Source organism: Colossoma macropomum, unplaced genomic scaffold (assembly GCF_904425465.1).
Source record: "Colossoma macropomum unplaced genomic scaffold, Colossoma_macropomum, whole genome shotgun sequence".
NCBI classification, from domain to species: Eukaryota; Metazoa; Chordata; class Actinopteri; order Characiformes; family Serrasalmidae; genus Colossoma; species Colossoma macropomum.
Window position 1 is genome coordinate 15,791,204 of NW_023494795.1, and position 14,661 is coordinate 15,805,864.

Here is a 14,661-nt window from a genome sequence, read left to right on the forward strand (position 1 = left end):
TACAGAGAGAGTAGTAGAGAGTAGTAGCCTGTTTCATTAGATTTAGTGCAGTACAGTGTGTGAAATGTATCATGATCATGATGTTCATAATGTTTAATAGAATTTTTTAAATGCAACACTAATAGCATTTTTTTGTCTTTGTCAAAGTGATAGTATGGTGACAATCTCTCTAAGTGTTGCGATATGCTATTTTTACTATATTGCCCACCCCTAGGCTTATGTATGTTTAGGGATTGTTTCTTTAACATTCTCCTGGTGCTGTCCTTGCATTTTCAGACGTGGTCTCTGAGATCCATCCGCTCAAGCTGGAACAGTCAGCTGACCCCGGTTACCCTGGCAACCCCAGCAAGGCAGTGAACAGTGCTGACACGGCAAGGACGCAGAAACAGGGTAGTGTGACTCCTAGTGCTGCCCCCACAGCTCATGGAGCCTGCTTGACACTGAATGACCACGACCGTATCCGCCAGTTCATCCAGGAGTTCACCTTCAGAGGACTGCTACCGCACATAGAGAAAAACATCCGCCAGCTCAACGATCAGGTATTTACACATGCGCACACACATAGAGATAATACTTATAATACTTATAATACTTGTAAACTCGTATAGTGAGTTGTTCCTGTCCCTGTCCCCAAGATGGCACCAATGTAAGAAATAAGTATTACATGGTGTTTCATCTTGCGGCGTGGTTCCCTTTTCACTGTGAAATTCAGCTCTGAGGATTTGCTCACTTCAGAGTTACTCTGAACTTTGTCTTCACCCATTTGACACTTTGAAATCCACATCCACTTGCAGTGCTTTCATTAGGCATACAGTTTTCATGCCAAACTCAAATTTGACTGACCCATTTGTTGAAACATATTCATTCCATTTTCCCCTTTTCATGTCTGCTCTTCTCTGCCTTAATTCTCTGTCCATGTCTAGCATGTCTCTGCTTCACTGATGCTCACTCTCTCTTCCTTTAGCTGGTGTCCAGGAAAGGATTGAGTAGGTCTCTCTTCTCAGCCACGAAAAAGTGGTTTGGGGGCGGGAAGGTTCCAGAGAAGAGTATCGCGGAACTAAAGAACACTGCAGGATTGCTGTGAGTGTGCTGATGTTACCTCCTCATACACCAGAGCTGAGGACTTGAGTCAGACTCAAGTCGTGTGTCAAATGACTTAACTCGACTCAGGCTTGAGGCTTCTTTTACAATTTTAAACAAAAAAAAAAACACACACAAAACTGAATAAATTAGGAACCGCCAACCATAATGCGGCAAATAAATAACACTAATTTCCAGACTTTCATTTGTGACTTGCTGTGGACTTTTGCAGTCATCACTATAGTGCTGTTCTCCTGCAGCTCTTAGCAGTGTCTCGTTTGAAACAGCTTCAGATAAGAACATTTCATAATAGAAAAACTTTGTCTGATGGACATGCAGTAAATGTGGTGTTTAAAGAAAAGAGGCAAAACAACATAAAACTGTTGGCTAGCATGTAGTTTGCATAGCAAGTGTGCTAGTTAGTGCACTAGTTGTTCTAACTGAAGTTGTTAGTAATTTACAGCTCACATTCCTATGAAACTTACTGATGTTTCAGCTGGATGAGTTATTGTGCTAGCTAGCTCAAGTGCTATATAAACTACAGACTGTTCAAGTTTCTGATTATTTCTTGTTGTTTTGCCTCTTTCCTTTAAATGCCACATTTATGGCTTTTTGGGCTTCAGTTCTGTCCTTCAGACCTGTGTTTTTTTTCTGTAGGGAAAGATTAGTTATTTGAAACCATGTCCCATCTGCTTGGTTTTATTAAAGGTCTGCTTTTGTTAAACGTAATATCTCCAGCTGAAAATTGTGTACTAAAGACTTGAGACTCGCCTCAAGCTTCAGAGACTCGGACTTGTAACCAAGGCGCGTTGTTGAGGACGTGATCGAGAAAGCAGAGATGGGGTGGCTTTTTTTCACTGAACAGGTTAGGCTGATTTTCAGTAACAGTTAAAATATATTTGTTTGATGAACATGTTGGCATGTTGTCCACTTAAGAGGACAAAAACCTGCAGGAGTCAGTGAGTCTCCACCAGCATCTGGAGTCGTACCAGATAGGTGTAGTTTTAGGTCATTAGTTCATCTGAGGAAGTCTCTGCTATGTTACTCATCCAACATAAAAACCTGGCGATTTTACTTGGTGCTAAACAAGACAGAACATTACAGGCTGTAATGGAAATTAGCATTGTCGGTGCGGTGGCAATTTGGTAAGCAAAAGTAATTTTTAAATTAAAGTTTTGTTTTTTCTTGTATTAAATTTTGCTATATGTTTAGCATCATATGACAAAAAGACAAAGTTTATGAAATGACTGCAATATATAACAATGGGTGACTGAACGCTGTGGCCCTCTTTCAGCAGTCTCATCACATACATACAAGAAACTGCATTTCTTGCTGGAATAATTGTTGTTATTTTGTCACTGATAAGAGGATGTTAACTTCCTTGCCCATGATAAAATCACAGTAATGCACAATCTTGTGGCTTATTGCTTTAATCAGTCATGAAGGCACAGTAACTAAAACATCCTGTTTATTTAAAAAACATTATAATGAGCAAATGGAAAATTACCATGTCAAAATTAATTCTGACTGTTTTGGTACATAAATCTACACAATCATTTTAAGCGAACCTCAAGAGGGAAAAATTAAATACAAGACAAATTTAGAATATGGCTCTTTCAATAAATGTTTATTTAACCTTTCTGACCTCAGGTATCCCCCAGAAGCTCCAGAGTTGCAGATCAGGAAGATGGCTGACCTGTGTTTTCTGGTACAGCACTATGAGCTGGCCTATAGCTGCTACCACACTGCCAAGAAGGACTTTCTCTCTGACCAGGCCATGCTGTATGCTGCAGGAGCACTGGTAAGACTCACTTGTGTGTAGACAGATGCACTGTGATGTCTCTGTGATGCAATGACTCTGATGTGCAAGGTCATTGCGTACAAAATATGTTTTTGTGTGTGTAGGAGATGGCTGCCGTATCTGCGTTTCTGCAGAGTGGTGCTCCCAGGCCGTACCCTGCACACTACATGGAGACGGCCATCCAGACCTACCGGGACGTCTGCAAGTATGACACATGCATGAACTCTTTTTCTCCATCTTAGGTATTTTTTGTGAATATGTATTCCCAAGAGTTTAGGGCAGAAACTAACAATTATTTTTATATAGTTTGTCTGTATCTGATTAACCTATCTACAAACCTGTTTCCAAAAAAGTTGGCACATGGTGTAAAATGTAAATAAAAATAGTGTTGATGCTGATGATGATGATGATGATGATGAATCATTTAAACCCTATATTTAATTGAAAATAGTACACAGACAACATATCAGATGTTGAAACTAACTATAACTAAAACACTATGTTTTATACCTAAGTACACACATGGTATAATGATATGAAGAGGTGTAGTGATGTAATGAATTCCAGTGGTACATTTACTGCTAGCACGCTAAAGTTTTAGGCTCTGCTTGTAGTATGCTACATGCACTGAATAGTGATGTCAGGTTTGTTAAAAAGCCATGAAAGTTTTAAAAAATCATATAGAAATTTAGAATTGTTGATCAGCAAATTAACTTCTAACATTATGTGTTTTCATATTCATGAACATTGTTAGAACTCTGCTCCACCAGAGGGCAGTGTAGAGCCCAAGTCTTACATTTTCATCAGAGTTTCTTATCTGTTTAGTCCAAAGAAAATGTAGAAAATAGAAAGACTACTGCAGCTGGCTGAAGGCACACAGGATGACGAGCATTACATCGCACAGATATGAAATGCGTTACTGTGTGACTAAGCTTGTAACATTAGTTAAAGAGAAAACAGAAGTTAAGCGTTTGTCTGTTTATCTTAAAAGATTTAGATTGGCTGCTTTCCGTGGTGTAAATTTCAAGCCAGGTCACCTACCATGACTCATCTGGCATATGGTAGCCTGTAGCCTTATCAGTCTTACGTGGAACTCAGCCCCCCACCCTGCAAACTTTTTTCATGTCATGCCTTACAAGTTAGACTAAAATGTCCATTCTGAACAGAATGTCTCTAACCGTTCTTTAGTTTGTTTTAAGTGTCACCAACTGGAGAGAGAGACGTAGAACAGTGAAACTGTTCTGTTCAATGAACCAAATGAACCAAAACGAGAATATATTTTATTTGTAAACCTGGCAGCTGAATCATAAATCTACTGCTCTGCATTGTAGCAAGACTCATTGCTCCTAAATAAATGTCACATTAAAGTATTTTCACTGATCTCCTACTCAGGTAATAGTTTTGTTAAGTTTTGGTAAAATGATATGAGAAATATGATTTTGTTAAACATGGCACTTAAACTTCGGGGATTTAACCTTTTGGTTAAATGATCAGTAAAAAAAAAAAAAAATACATGAACAGCTTACTCACTCTTAAACTTCTTAACACAATTATTTACAGTTAAAGGCAATTTTAGTTTAAATACAAAATGGAGCGCAAACACATGTGTTTGTCCCACTGTAATAAAGATGGGGATGCACATGCTTCATTGTTTAGGTGCTTATGCTGCAATGTACCACATTTGTGTGTGTGTGTGTTACAGAAACATGGTCCTGGCTGAGCGCTGTGCTCTGTTGAGTGCTGAGGTGCTGAAGAGTCAGGCCAAATACTCAGATGCTGCTACTCTGCTAATCAAGATGACAAGTGAGGTATGGTCAACATTTGTGTGTGTGTTTTGACAAACTTGTTTTCATGAATTCCTGCTTCTGAATCCAGTAAAGAATATCGCTCATGCATGCTGTCAGATATTTGACATATTCTGTTGCTTTTGTTTGTGTCATTGTTTTCAGAAAGATGTGCCTTTGTATTGTAAGCATTTATTATTTTGCATGCCTATCTCCTTTTGTCTCTGATAGGACTCTGATTTGCGGAGTGCGCTCCTGTTGGAACAGGCGGCCCACTGCTTCATTAATATGCGCAGCCCCATGGTGAGGAAGTTTGCCTTCCACATGATCCTATCTGGCCACCGCTACAGCAAGGCTGGACAGGTGAGACACAGTCTTCTGTTTTAACAGAACATCAGCTCGCAACTGAATGCTCATCTTGAGCCAAACCCCGTACCTGATGTCGGTTTAGTTTGCTTTGAGTTTGGTGGTGGCTTCTGGGGAGCAACGCCACGCAGGGGATGTGGATAAATACAGTAATCATACTGAGATGGGAAAAGAGAAAGACCTTGTTAGAGGGAGGAGAGATGTTTTCTTTCAGGAACTTTTAGTAATTGGACGTCTTGCTGCTGTGTTATTACACACACATGAACCCACACAGGCATATAAAAGTGTACAAAAGTTTGGGCATCCCTGGTTATGTTTTGTTAACTACACATTCTCTATAGAGAATGCACTTCTGGGCACTTAATGCATGTTTACTGTTTATTTGCTGAATTTAACACATTGGAGGGAAAAAAAAAACATTTGGCCTGTGCATATTATAGTACATTTATATTTTGTTTGTTTTTTTTTTCAATATTTTAAGCTCAGCAAATAAATGGAAATTGAACACTAAATTGTGCAAAAAAAAATGCAAAGAAAAAACAAATTAATTTTGTTCCCTGAAGAGGATGTGTTAACTTAGTTTTAGAAAATCAGCAAAACACGCTGACTTTACTGGGGGTGTTCAAACTTTTGCATACAGTTATACAAACGTTACTGTTTGAAATCATCGGTCAGAACTTTAGAATCACTGTGTTTCATAATTTAAAACCAGTAGGTTGCAGGTACACATGTAAAATTAGGGCTGTGTGATATTGACATATCATAGTGATCTGAGAAGTAATAAATTATTATTATTAAAGTAGCCTCTGAGTGGATGTGACAAGTACAGACTTATTTTTTGGATGTGTAAACAGAAATATGACTCATTTCTCCTTAAAGCAAATAGCAAAATACAAAATTACAGAAGCACCGTTCTCTGTTGTGCAAAATAAAATAAAACACTAACATCTACTTACATCTGAATTGTGAGCACATTTTGTGCACTGAAAGGCTGAGAAACAGTCAGCATAACCTCAGCAGATTTTTCTAAAAAGGCTACAAAACAAATACATGCATATTTAGTTTTTATAGGCTCACATAAACATTTATTTATTTATTTGTTTATGTTTGATGGCCCACTTAAAACATAATACTGGGTGTGAGAACAGTCCTAATGTTCAATGCGTTTTAAGTATTGTACATCTTTTACTTGCACATAGCTCTCCTTACACATCAGATTGGGGCTACAGAGTTTCAATATGTGCTGTTAACAATAGTTTGAAATAGGAAACGCGCTCTCTCACTCTCACCCTCTCTCTCTCACTCTCACTCTCACTCTCTCTCTCTCTCTCTCTCTCTCTCTCTCTCTCTCTCTCTCTCTCTCTCTCTCTCACCCTCTCTCTGCAGAAGAGGCATGCATTGCGGTGTTACTGCCAGGCCATGCAGGTGTACAAGGGGAAGGGCTGGACTCTTGCTGAAGATCACATCAACTTCACCATCGGCCGCCAGTCCTTCACACTGCGGCAGCCTGAGAACGCTGTGGCCGCGTTCCGGCACATTCTCATCAACGACAGCAAGCAGACAGCCACCCAGCAGAGCGCCTTCCTCAGGGAATACCTCTATGTCTACAAAGTAAGAGGCTCACCACATTATTTCACACATAGCACATGCTTTGTACTGTTCTGTCGTTTGCTAGTCTCGCAAGCCCGTCTATCATGAAAGAGTTTGGTCAGTTTTTTGAAAGAGGCCATACGAAACAACCAACCATAAACTGTTGTTTTTGTGTGATATGTAGAAGCAGGCGATTCTAAAACGATGCTACAACAAAACCAGACCTGCATGAAACTAAGTGGTATGCATGCCAGCAAACGCACAAAGGTTTACTGCTTGCGAATGTTTTGCACATTTGCACATTTTTCATCAAACTGATAAAAACCAGTTCTTGCAAGTGCATGTGCTCAGACATGCAGAGAGCCAGTAAGAATGTAACTGACCAGATGACTGATAGTTGTGGCCATGTTAGCATGCAATAAATATCAGTCTGTGTACCTCTGTGGGCAGAGCATCCAAGGCCGATGCTAGTCATGTGCTGGGCAGACTAGTCTGTGGGATGTGTTTTGGGTGTTCTGTGGAAATCTGTGATTTGAAATAACAGTATTTTAGGATGCAGATTCCTTTTTCTGTGGTATTACCTTGTAGTCTACACAAATGTCAAAACCTCTTAGCCAAAACAATTTAAATTTAGCCTCAGCTGTTCTTTGACATCAATATATGCCAACATTGTAATTGCCAAGGCCTGCAACGTATAGTGCATATACATATCATTTGTGGCAGAATGATTATAATGCAATCAGTTTTTTTTTAAAGCTGCTTTTCAGAGGTCAGTGAAACACACACATAGTAAAGGAAGAATACAGCTACACTTCAGCTTATGCAGGTTTTGCACTGGTTTCCTTTATAGCCTAAAATGACCAGCCAGATGCCTGAGCTGGACATTCAGTGATTTCAAGTTTCAAGTTCCACGATGAGTGATTAGCCTGAGGGTTTTATACTTTTTATACTCACTCCCACACAGGAAAAAGAGGATTTTATTTTAATAGAAAGTGAATAAGTGGTCTGCTTCAGTGTCTGCAGGAATGGTAGTGTGAGGATGAGTCAGCTGGAATCATTCTGAACATTGACCCACTTTATTCTCTTTCTTATTTATCCCTGGCCAGACCATAGCCCTGCATGTGAATGGTCATCATAGCTAGTTTTGTAGTTTTGTCTGATAGATTTCTGGGAATTGGATCTTAATCTAGCACAAGCCTGGAGCAAATGGATAATTAGACTAGATATCATCCCCCATGTAGCCCTCTGTTGTAGCTAAGACGTTATATCAGCAGTAGTGGTGTAACGATAGAGTAAGCGCACAATTCGATTTGATTCACATGACTGGGTTCAGTCTTTAGTGTTCTAATGATATTTTGTATAGGATTCAAATTAATGATGATGACTATAATCGTGTTGGACAATTTATTATTTCTCTAATGGCCAGAATGGACGAGGAGTGCTGGAGTGAGTTGTTAATTGGTGCTAATCATTTGTAAACTTGGCTCAGCATTAATCACCCAAATATTCTTAATAAATGCATCAGAAATTTCAGCCAAGTCTGTACGTCTGTTCGGTGCCATTTTTTGTTGTTTTTAATTTGTTTTTATCTGCTGATACTGATATGATTCAAATACCATCATGCATCCCCAGTAAAAGTGCCCATTCTCCATGATGCATGGATGGATAGCATGGTGGATAGCAAATGGATAGCATGGTGGATAACACCACTGCTTCACACACAGAAGACTGAAGGTTCATTACCCTTTCAGAGTTGAGCAAGACTTCTAACACTACAAATCTGGCAGATTTGAAATGACATGCATTAGCTAGCTATTAATTACATTAATTACCTTGGAATGAGCAGCATTGCAGTGGAGAAGAGCATATTTTGTTTCACTTCAGAAAAGCACTTCTGTACAGCTCTAAGTGAAGTATGTTTCATAGTTTTGATCCTCATCTGTCTCTTATAACAACAGTCTCTGTAGGGCAGTGAGAGCATGAATCAGATCTAAAGCTAATCTGTGGAGATCCCCTGTGGAGTTTTGTTTTGTTGGTGTCTTGTTTGGTTGGTTGAGCTGTAGTTGAGTGTCTTCTGAAGCCAAACATATGCTGTGCTTAGAAATCTTAATCTTTGGTGACTGTCAATGTATGTTGAATAGACTGTCGTGTATGGGCAAAGCCTACGATTGAGATGCTCACAGTGTACAAAAACACTCTGTCTGACTGTTGTTGCATGAAACACAGCCCCAGTAGACAGTTTTGTCTGAGGACAATTATCTGTAAAGATATTTCATTCAAAATGACACGCTGCACACCCGAGTACCGAGCAAACACACTGAGAAACTGAGCTACAGCTCAGCTAACTCATGCCACACTGCACTGAAACTAAGTGATAAAAATACTATCTATGTACAGCCTATTTTACAACCATAGTTAAAAAAATCACTGTGTTAAAGTTTAATCTGTTTGACTTAATAGAACTTCGTAGTAAGTTGACATTTATGGACTTAGCTAATGTAGCTACTGTCAAGTTTTTTGCCTTGACCAACTGTATTAGGGAAGGAGCTGTGATAGAGTTTGTTTTAAAAATGGGCTAAATTGCATAGTGTGTGCCTGGTGGGAATCTACCAAGGCAGAATGTTTAGCGACCAGTGACTTGGTGTCATGCTGGCGTCAGCAACACTTCTCTGTGTGAGCAGGCCCTTGTTCACTGCTTGCTTGAGTCGTTTGTTTATTAGCATGTAGCATTTTCAATGATACCTCACACTACAAATGATGATAACCTACAAACAATGTGCATTGTTAGAACTGATCTCAATGTACACCTGGATTACACCCTTTTTTTGAAGTGAGGGTATATTTGGATAGGAAAAGTGAATGGAAGCAATCTCAAGTTCATTGTTCACCGAATCAGTTGTCCCTGAAAACATCAGTTTGCCTGACGGGGCAAGTGATTTTCAAAGCTGCTGTCCTGAATTAGCATTTTACTTGCCCAGGGCAATCATTTATGTTGAACCCCGATGATTATTAGCCTAGAAATTCTGTATCACTGCATCCCTAGAAGCTCAACTTCAAGCTGACAAAAGGAACGTTTTGTAGACTAATGGTCTAAAGTCAATACCTCCCTGTGGCGCTTTCTGTTGCCTCATTATAAAATGATACAGAGTCCTTGTCTTTGTCTGCAGGGAAGTAAAATGCAGGATTGCAGTTTGTGTATGTGTGTGTAAGAGATTGAGGGAGTGAGACACATTCACCTCAGTGTTATCTCTGATCTGTAAGTGCAGTAGTGTGTGAAGCATGTAAAAGAGAGCTGTAGCATTGCTTAAAAGCATCACTGTGCACACAACCCAGCCCCAGTGTGCACCAGCCATTGGGATACTGCACATCTCTCCTAAAGGAATCTGCATCTCTAACATTTTACTGCAGGGTAAGTAAAGTAGGTTTGTCACATGACAGCAGACATCCAACCAGCGTGTAGCCCTTCAAGCAGTGTAACGGCAGCCAGACCTCATAACTCTTTTACATTTGCTATAACATGTTCCCTTCACTGCAGCTAAATCCGAAAAGCTTACAGATCTGACGTGTAGGACACTGTATAGGGCATGAGCTAAAGGCTTTAGACGTAAAGCACACCATACGTCAAAGTAGGGAGCCATTACAAATTCAGCAAAGTGAAAGGAACTTGCTGAAGGAAGAATGAACGTGCAGTGAGATTCAGCACATGGTGGGCACACTGAGAACTGCAGGATGCTTCTCTAGATGAAAAAAATTCTTTCTCAATTTCTGAGTGAGAATCAGAGAGAGAGATATGTATGATTTATATGCAGATCAAGCAAAGGTGAAAAGATTTGTGGATTTGTGGAAATTCTACAGTCTCTGGACACTGTATTGGAAACATCTACTCAGTAGAGAAACCTTGTAGGTGTGCAATTGGAGACTATAGCTCATCTTTTTCCATACACAATTTGTTACTCTCTAGTCCTTCAGCAGTGGTCAGTGTCTGACTGTAGGACCACTGTTGGACGTTTCTGGTTGGCAGACCGTTCTCAACTAGTAGTAGACACTTCAGCAATGGCATAGCACCTTCTAGACTCGCAATACCCAAGTAATATCTATATATCTATTTATTTATTTTTTTTTTTAATTTTTTCAGAATTTAAAAAGTCCAACTGAACATTAATTTATGTTAAAATTTCTTTATGAACAGACCATAGAAACGCTCCAGAATTACTTTGAGTTTTTACTTGGAAAAGTTGTTCCATTTTTATCTATTCGGAGTTTTAAAAAAATCCTTCTTCTCTAAAATTACCATTTTACCAATACAAGGTTTTATCACGATAGTGCTGATATGTAATTATGTTTGTACACCGATATGGTAGGTGTTCCTAATAAAGTGATCAATGAGTGTAGTACCAGATAAGTGTGCCTGATAAACTCTTTATGTCGGAGTGTTTTGATAAGAAAAGGACATGTAATGGCTTTACAAATGTTGTTTTTACACATATTTTTATGGGGTCATGTAATTGTCTTCCTTAATGTCTTTGTCTGTTTTCCTCTATGTTCTCAGAGTTTGAGCCAGCCGTCCAATGAGGGCTCCTTGCCTCAGCTGCCCCTGCCCTGCATTCACAGTGCTCAGACACGCGTGTTCTTCGGCCATGAGCCCAGACTTGCAGAGGGTAAGAAAGCATGTACACACATTACATGCACTGTTTTGAAGCCATCAGCCTTTTTGAGTGTTTGTTCTGGAATTGAGAGTATAAATAGTGAGTTTGTCACCTCTTTTTTTTCTGCAGTAACAGCCTGTACTTTTCTCAGAAGTCTTTATATTAGATGCTGGAAAGTTTAGTTTTAGGAGAACACTCTTATTTTATTTAAGCACTCGTATTAAGAGATCAGAGCATTCATATAGCTTTTTAAAGGGGTCAGCAGACCCTCTCAAGCTTTTCATTTATGCAAATGGAACATTTAAGGAACGTTTCCAAAAGGAGGAAGCGGATGACTCTTGGTTCATTCGCCATTGTGCAGTGTGCCTTTTTATAGGGTATATTAGAGTATACTACGCTTTCAGAGTGGCTCTAATTACTCTGTGCCAAACTTTATGGTTCTCACAACACATGTGTTAGTGAGCAACTATCTGATTAACTCAAGCCTATGGCACTTTCACAACTTCTGATTTAAAAAAAAGTAATTTTCACTGAAAACTTTAAATGAAAACTAAAGAGCCAGGGACGACGGAGGTTTTGCACATTAATACAGGAATAAATTACATTAACAAAAAAAAACACACTTAACCCACACTTTAATCACAGCAAATATTCACCCTAGAGTCAAAAAAAGGCTGAGCAAAGAAAGTCCCTCGTAATATCTCTGTTTTGTGACATTTGATAGAAAAAGCAGGTAAATTGTGATGCTTGAAAAAGAGCAACCCTGAGGATGTCTGCTTTGTGACTGTGAAGAGGAAGGAATTAGTATTTTTAATTAAAAGTCTGTTTGAAAATCACATGCAGTAAGTGGAGTAGGTTAAACTGGGCAAAGATAGTGTGAACTCTTGTTGTCTATTTAATTTGACTTAGATTGGAAGTGGTAGGCCAGTAATTTTGATAATTAAATATTTTCCGATTCTTCAAAACAAGTATTTTTTTCTAGCTGCAGTAATCTTGGAGCTCCTTGATTTAATCTAAAAAAAATAGAAGAAGGTTACGAGTTTGTATGCTCTTATTATTTTGTTGTTAACACTACCTCGAACCATATCAAGAATGAGCTAGTTGCTATTTGCATGATTATAATAAATTAATAACAAGATAGTGAAGGATCATTTACAGTTTTAGGCCAGGGACACACCAAGCCGACTCTCGAATAGATCATCGATGAGCATTGATGGCCGAATGTCACCTGTAGTCAGCGTGTTGTGTACAACTCTGGCTCTGGTCTAGTCTAGTCTAAAAGGTCCATGTCACCCGGCTATGAGAGAGGGTGAACGAAGAGAGAAACGAAAGCAAGAAAGAAGGCAACACAAGAAAATGGCCTTCTTAAGAGGACACCCAGAAAACAGTCTCATTTTTTTCAATGCCAGTTAAGTAGCAATGCTGTTGCACTAGAAGTGATATAATTTGCTGGTCGAATGTCCAGATATTTAAACAAATATGTGATTTGTCATTTCCCAACAAGAAAAAAGTTAATATTATTATGAATAAACACGACACGCGGTGGTTCTGAGGGTGCTCTGATGAAACACTAACAAAAAATAAAGCATACGATACTCATTTTATGACTTTGTACTTTCTTCATATTATTTGAACATGTGACTCTGCATTTTAATTCTCTGTTTAATATACTAATGTTTACTTTTAAGTAACCTTTTTACCCACCCAGCACCAACTAACAGTGGTTTTACTTTCACTTTCACTGGAGGTTTAGCTCAAACAGATACATTTGAAGCTTATAATATATTTGATGAATATATTCTTTACTTTCTGTGCTGCAGTTTTACCGTTTTAGAATATTGCCAACTGCTGCGATAGAGTTACTCCCTTTCATGAAGGCACATGAAGTACACGCTCATCGGCCATCGGCTGTGTTCTCCGCAGTGTGTTTGAGTGCAAATTTTCACAGGAGATGAGAGGTGACGGAGAGCTGAGGGAAGGTGATCATCAGTCTGACATAGTTGCTGCTAGTTTTTAAACGTCAGCTTGGTGGGTCATGGACCTTAGACACAAATCCTCACTGTAGCACTTGCACACATGCCCAGAAGGACCAGTGTTAGTTGGAGCTGGTAATGTGTTGAGCTGTGACGTACAAAAGCAGTCAGTATCACTTTTGAGAGATTATCATGATTCATTGGTAATGTGAGTGAAGATAATGTGCCTTCAGAACCATAGAAGGAAAATTATAGGAAAAGAAGTTCAAAGTTTGTAACTATGGGAAAGAAAAGAGGCTTGGCACTTCTAAGTGGATTCAGAGCCATTGTTGCTGAATAAGCTATTAGTACTGCATAGGCATTTTTTCATCAGGGAGCCTTTCACCAGACGAGTGTAGGCTGTTCACACTCAGCACGTCTCAGATGTGAAGAGCACTGTTGTTAGTTTTATAATGACACACTTTGATGCATGTCGATGAACTAGTGAGAAACAGACTGTGACACGTTAGTCAGCTGTCTGCCTATGAATGCTGATCCCTGTAGGAAACCATTGATTTTTGCGTTATCTAATTCCATCCCTGATTTGCTGAGAGTATTCACCTGAAGCAGCAGTGCTGGGAATTGTGTTGCAGTGAACTGAGAAAAATTAGATGAGTTTTAGCCAGCCTATAGTCAGTTCAGAGGATATGTTTGCAGCATTTTTGTATATGAATTTGTTTTACTTGGTAACATTTTATGTTATGTAACATTTTTTTTTCCCCTCTACACTCTGATATTCTTCAAATTAAGACCTTCTGAACCTGTTTAAGAGACACACAGGCATCCAAAGCTTTAGTTTCTGGCCAAAAGTCTAATTTGTACAATTTTTCGCTCTTACCTAAAAGTAATCAATCAGTCAAGACATGTTTTGTGTTTGAAATTTGCTTCTTTAGTTTTGCACTAGAGGCTATGATTGGTTAACAAGAACTGCAAGAACTGTGTGAGCATCATGGAAATGACATGCCTAAATGATCAGAGAAACATATGGACAAAATTCAGGATTCACAATGACTGGCTTTCATCAGGTAAAAGTTTTTACAATTTTACTGCAAAAAGTGAATAAAGAGTTTTCGTAAGGAGCGGCAGTCATGCCTTTTGCCACACTGTGACTTGTGTATCTTTTTAAAGGCAGCTCCTCAACTCGAGCTTTTAGAACCCAACTTTTGCTTTTATAGGTAAATGTATAGTATCAGAAACCAAATAAAGAACTCTATTTGATATTACTTAATAATTGTGGCACACTTTAAGGCAGTGGTGTCAAACTCAACCACTAAAAGGGCCACATTTAAAAAAAATCTCAGCAGATCTGTGGGCCAGCTGTGTTTTTATTTCATTTTTACTTAATGTTTTGCCATGAGCCCAACGGGTCATTGTTTATTCAA

At 38.9% G+C, this 14,661-nt stretch overlaps 1 protein-coding gene across 1 annotated transcript in view; it reads left to right on the forward strand.

The window, feature by feature from the left end:
• The window catches only part of trappc8 (trafficking protein particle complex 8), a 58,810-nt gene that overhangs the window by 14,801 nt on the left and 29,348 nt on the right, over window positions 1-14,661 (forward strand). Inside the window, 8 exon segments of the mRNA XM_036581623.1 lie at window positions 277-539; window positions 965-1,080; window positions 2,731-2,881; window positions 2,986-3,086; window positions 4,584-4,689; window positions 4,897-5,028; window positions 6,418-6,642; window positions 11,171-11,279. Of these exon segments, the coding sequence (XP_036437516.1) occupies window positions 277-539; window positions 965-1,080; window positions 2,731-2,881; window positions 2,986-3,086; window positions 4,584-4,689; window positions 4,897-5,028; window positions 6,418-6,642; window positions 11,171-11,279 (1,203 nt within the window).